The sequence below is a fragment of the Salvelinus fontinalis genome, chromosome 23 (assembly GCF_029448725.1).
Source record: "Salvelinus fontinalis isolate EN_2023a chromosome 23, ASM2944872v1, whole genome shotgun sequence".
Classification (NCBI taxonomy): Eukaryota; Metazoa; Chordata; class Actinopteri; order Salmoniformes; family Salmonidae; genus Salvelinus; species Salvelinus fontinalis.
This window is the reverse complement of record NC_074687.1, coordinates 15,616,851-15,622,850: the sequence shown is the minus strand read 5'-3', so window position 1 is coordinate 15,622,850 and position 6,000 is coordinate 15,616,851. Positions and strand designations below refer to the sequence as shown.

Here is a 6,000-nt window from a genome sequence, read left to right as displayed (position 1 = left end):
GGGGAGTGAGTGAGAGAGCGACAACAAGAGAGGGAGGCAGGGGGAGAATAGAGAAAGCAAGCAGTACTGCCAGCCGCGGTAGCTCAATATGGAGTAACAGCGTAGGCTCGACAACGACGGGAGTACAAAGAACAACCCGCTTTGGATCGAAATTACATTAACAAGGAATAAGGGATCACTTCCAATAATGAGATTCGACATTGCATATACACAATCAACTTGAAGGGAATAAAATAGACTTTGCAATTTCTATTTATTATTGAAAAATGGCGAACGAGTCTCCAGCTAAAAGTCTAGTTGACATAGACCTTGCCTCTTTGCGGGTGAGTGCAATACATCTTATCTGAGGATGTACATTGTTTGCTGCCCAAATCCATTTATTGACGCAACCATGGGCTAAACCAGGGTAAAATGTGTTACAAATGGGATGTGTTGTTCTTGGTAGGATAGGGGGATAAATTCCTATTTTTCCTTTGTTGGCAATGCACTGGCATGTGAGGCAAATCTGGCGCTACTGCCTAATTGAACGAGTTGTAACGTTGGCCATGATACTATGAAAACCACCCATCTTTCAAAGTTATTTGGTAAATGTTAACCATTTGTTAATTTCATTTTACAGGACCCAGCTGGTATTTTCGAACTGGTGGAAGTGGTCGGCAATGGCACGTATGGACAAGTATACAAGGTTTGTTTGCGTTTCCCAATTCCATATAGGCAATATATAGCCTACTGTAGGCTGTCAGAGGCCACCGAAAATAGGCGGAAACTGTAAGCGCAAACATGTATTTTTTTTCCCAGTTTGAGAGAAGTGGCAAATAGCCTATAGACGGTTGGACCGCACTGGTCCGCACTGGATTATTACTGCGCTGAGATGTAAGGTATAGACTAAAGATTTAGACATGTGCATTTCCTTTTCTTTACAATTTTGTTGTGTGTTTTATTGTGTTAGGACTAACTAACTGCAACCCATCAGATTTAACAAGCCAAACCAGCTCTAATTTGTCTGGCGATCCTTATCATAGGCGCCTGACCGACTTCTTCCCGTGCGCTACTGGGTGTGCACCGTTGCGCATACTGTATTCAGATCCAATGCAGTGTTGAGCTATTGACATGCCACTTACAGTCGATTAGCAAAGTATGGGATTCGATGTGGAAGCGATTGACCCGTGTAGCCCAGTTGGTAGACCATGGACAGGGTTGTGGGTTCGATTCCCACGGTGGACCAGTACGAATAAAAAATATTAGAATGTATGCACTCACCACTTACTGTAAGTCATTCTGGATAAGAGCGTCAGCTATATGACAACATGTACAATTGTACCGATAGTATCTAGCTACAGCCATCACGTCTCACCGGAGTGGATAGAGCAGCCTACCTAGGCTACATCACATCCTGTTGTTTTGAAGCTGCTGTTATCTGGTAGAACGGAAGGGAGATTGGGAGAATATGTCCAGACCTGTTGTCATCTGATTTATTGGCCACAAATGGATGCCGATGGAAAATGATCAGACCTTGGTCAAATGTATTGCTTAAAAACTTTTGAATGGCCAATTTGATCCTCACTTGATTTAGCTTGCCTGGCAGTCTATGCAATGGGATAGTCCCAAAAGTGCAAACTCAAAGCCAAATCAATTGTACCATATTAATTTTCTTATATTAATATTTACATATGTAAAATTCTTTCAAATATATAAAAGCATTTAAAATATGCATTTGATCCGTATCAAATAATCTGTTAAATGAACATTTGGACAATTGAGCCCTCTTCCGAGTGGCACGGTCTAAGGCACTGCATCTCAGTGCTAGAGTCGTCACTACATAGGCACAGACACATGCATACAAACGCATGATAACATACGCACTATACACACGCACACATGTATTTTGCCTTGTAGATATGTGGTAGTGGAATATGGGCCTGAGGGCACACACTTAGTGTGTTGTGAGTTCTGTAATGAATGTATTGTAATAAAATAAAAACATGTATAACTGCCTTAGTTTTGCCGGACCCCAGGAAGAGTAGCTGATAATAAATACAAATACTACAGACCCTGGTTCGAGTCCAGGCTATATCACAACCGGCCGTGATTGGGAGTCCCATAGGGTGGCGCACAATTGGCCCAGCGTTGACCGGGTTTGGCCAGTGTAGGCCTTCATTGTAAATAAGAATTTGTTGTTAACTGACTTGCCTAGTTAAATAAAGGTTAAATAAAATAAATAGTGTTTTATTTATTCATTAATTAATGGAAACACTCCAACATGGATTCATAATAATGTACACTATACCCTACTGTATACCATGACTGGGCTGACCAGGCCTGATTCATTGCAGATCACAGTCAGGGGCCTAGTAAAGGACTGAGTCAATATCCCCTGGTCCCTTGGTGGGGTTTGTTATTCACACACAGTGATCAAAGCAGACCTCCATCAGCCCTACATAACTGTTCAGCAGCAGGGTATGATAAAAAACATGTAATAATCATACCAGAGGACATTGAGAGTGGAGATACAGACCGCTCCTTCCGCAGAAGGTCAACATCAAGATCAAGATGCAACCATGAGTTTTCTGTAGTGTCATTATCTTGATTCTGGGTCATTCCAAATGATTTCAATCACTTTCTGACCTCACCCCTTTTGATTTGAATGAAACCTTTCATACATGTTTGGCCACCATCTTTTCTTTCTTCAAGCGTATGCAGGCACAACAAACACCTCAGATCATGTAAATAGGGTTTAAGCTACAACATATTTGAACATCATTTTTTCATATTTAGGTGAGATGACTCGTATTTAGATCATTTACTTTAATGCTTAAATTTTGTAAAAAAATGTAACACTTTTTTCTCAACTAAATCATGAAGCAGTTTGACAACCCTGTTTAGAAGCTTTAAAATTATATCAAGCTGAAGCGATTATCTTTTTTAGTGATGAAGGGTGGGGTATGCCAAATGGGTCAACTTTGAGCACCTCTATCTCCAAAAAGTCACTTTCTGACCACTTCTACCATGGGCAAACATGTATGGAAGGCTTCATTCAAATCAAAAGGGGTGAAATCAGAAGGTGATTGAAATCATATGGAATGACCCTTCTGTCTAAAATCATCCACTTTGCATTTGGGTGTGTGCTGACAGGAAGTCTTCCTTTTAGGGACAGTAGCACTATTCTCTGTACAGAAATCTGAAAACATACATTCTGTAGCAGCCATTTTCTCTTTAGAGCAGATGGTATCCTTCACTGAATGATCTTGGTTTTATATGAAATCATTTCACCATAAGTAGCTAGCTACAATGTCTTCTTACATGCTGACTACACCTCTCACGTCACGTGTGCGAGAGTTGTAATTTAAATGTACACATACATGTTATTCAGGCATTGCACCTACAGTGCTCAACAAGCGTCTGCGTAGCCAGGCACTAAAATAGAACTTGTCTCTAACGCTTGACGCGCTGCAAGTCCCGCCTCTCCCATCTCCTCATTGGTTTTTAGGAGCATATATGTGGGTGAAAGACGAACTAATGTTCACACTCCATGTCACGCCCTGGCCATAGAGAGGCTTTTATTCTCTATTTTGGTTAGGCCAGGGTGTGACTAGGGTGGGCATTCTAGTCTCTTTTTCTATATTTTCTATTTCTTTGTGTTTGGCCGGGTATGGTTCTCAATCAGAGGCAGCTGTCTATCGTTGTCTCTGATTGGGAATCATACTTAGGCAGCCTTTTACCCACCTATGTTTCTGGGTAGTTGTTTTCTGTATAGTTTAGTTACCTTACAGAACTGTTCGTTTTTCTCGTTGTTATTTTTGTTCAAGTGTTCTGATTTAATAAAATATCATGAACACGTACCACGCTGCGCTTTGGTCCAGTCATTTCCAGGAAGAGGATCGTGACACTCCAGTCCAATTGGTAGTGGTAATGCAGCTTTATGTTGGTTGCCAATTACCATATAATGTCCGAAGAAGAAGAAGCGTGGAGGAGGAGAGATTACTAGAAACAAACTCGGTTTACCCTTTTATCTGTGGATTAATTGTTGGAGTAAAGGACCTTGTGCATTTCAGGTAAAATTACAACCCAATGTTTATATCCCAGGACAAATTAGCTAGCAACAGCAAGCTAGCTAGCTAAATTGCCATAAATCAAAACCAAATAATATTTTATTAGTCACATGCTCCAAATACAACAGGTATAGATAGACCTTACAGTGAAATGCTTACTTACGAGCCCCTAGCCAACAATGCAGTAAAAAAAAATACAGATAAGAATAACAAATAAAAGTAACAAGTAGTTAAAGATCAGCAGTAAAATAACAATAGCGAGACTATATACAGGGGGGGTACCGGTACAGAGTCAATGTGTGGGGCCACCGATAAGTTGAGGTAATATGTACATGTAGGTAGAGTTATTAAAGTGACTATGCATAGATGATAACAACAGAGAGTAGCAGCGATGTAAAAGAGGGTGTGGGGGTGGGGTGGGGGGGGGGGCAATGCAAATAGTCTGGGTAGCCATTTGATTAGGTGTTCAGGAGTCTTATGGCTTGGGGTTAGAAGCTGTTTAGAACCTCTTGGACCTAGACTTGGCTCTCATGTACCGCTTGCTGTGCAGTAGCAGAGAGAGCAGTCTATGACTATGGTGGCTGGAGTCTTTGACAATTTTTCAGGCCTTCTCCTGCCACCGCCTGGTGTAGAGGTCCTGGATTGCAGGAAGCTTGGCCGCATTGATGTACTGGACCGTTCGCACTACCCTCTGTAGTGCCTTGCGGTCGGAGGCCGAGCAGTTGCCATACTAGACAGTGATGCAACCAGTCAGGATGCTCTCGATGGTGCAGCTGTAGAACCTTTTGAGGATCTGAGGACCCATGCCAAATCTTTTCAGTCTCCTGAGGTATAGATTTTGTCATGCTCTCTTCATGACTGTCTTGGTGTGCTTGGACCATGTTAGTTTGTTGGTGATGTTGAAACCAAGGACCCAAGGAAATGTTGAATGCTTTTCGACCTGTCCCCAAATTAAGATAGTTGGCTCAGAGTTTGTTTTGATATTTCAAACTGTGTGTCCTGATTGTGTCTGGTGTGGGTGGACAAAATCAAAATTAGCGCGATTTCGGTCTGGTCAGCATGTTAGCTCTGGGGAGTGGCACAAACAATTTGCATTCGAGGATGCATAGGCTATACATGTGTTTACTATATATAGCCGGGTGGAGAGTCAAATCATATTGACTTGTCTGCCAATGTCGTGAAGGCCCTTAAGGCTGCCGATGGATAAAGCCTAATCATTCCTGTGTGTGTGTTTTACTACTATGCAATGCACACTTTGAAGACTGCCTATGCACGTCTTGGTGAGCTAGTAGAGGCCATAGACTGAATAAACTGTTCTGAGTTCCCCTGGTATTGGTGTGTGTCTCTGGAAACAACACAGCATGAAGAATAAGTCTATATGCTTTGGGGGTTTAAAAAGCGTAATTTTGCTCTAGCGCAGGGCGGGCATGGCAGTAGTGAGACCATGTCATTAACTGGGAGCCAGGCCGTTTAGAAATGCTCTGTAACACAAATTGGCCTTGACTTTTGGAGTTTAACTTCCTTAGGTCTTAGTGAATCATCTCACTTGCTGCAAGTTTGGCAGGAATAAACCAAGCTTTTCTTCCATGAACCACATTCATTTAGTGGCTAGGTGTGTGTGTTTGGAGTTTGCACATGTTTTGATCTATGGCTGTGTGTTTGTGTTAGGATCTGCATGTGTATATTCGATCCACAACCCATTTTGATTGGCCATCATACTCAGACTAGCCAATGGCAGCTGTGTGCCTTTGTAGCTGTGTGGACTGCAGCTGTTCTGATGGTAAGAGGGAGAGGGAGAGAAAGAGACATCCCTTAATCAAAGGTGCTTTTGTTTTGAGGGTAAGTCCCTGCAGGAGTTGTAATGGAAAAACAGCATGCATGTCTCACACTATCTGGTCCTAAAAACATCCTACCCACACTGCCAACAGTCAGCAAGGAAATCTGGCATTCC

The 6,000-nt window shown here is 42.1% G+C and overlaps 1 protein-coding gene across 8 annotated transcripts in view; it reads left to right on the top strand.

Moving 5' to 3' along the window:
- Positions 1 to 6,000, top strand: part of LOC129820897 (mitogen-activated protein kinase kinase kinase kinase 4-like) — a 94,923-nt gene continuing 88,923 nt past the window's right edge. For 3 of the 8 annotated variants that reach the window (XM_055877997.1, XM_055877996.1, XM_055877994.1), the window contains exons 1-2: positions 8 to 323; positions 620 to 685. In XM_055877997.1, the coding sequence (XP_055733972.1) occupies positions 267 to 323; positions 620 to 685 (123 nt within the window). In that variant the 5' untranslated portion in view covers positions 8 to 266. Of the gene's footprint in view, positions 324 to 619; positions 686 to 6,000 lie in introns of all 8 variants that reach the window. The other 5 variants (XM_055877991.1, XM_055877990.1, XM_055877998.1 and 2 more) reach the window with 4 other exon arrangements.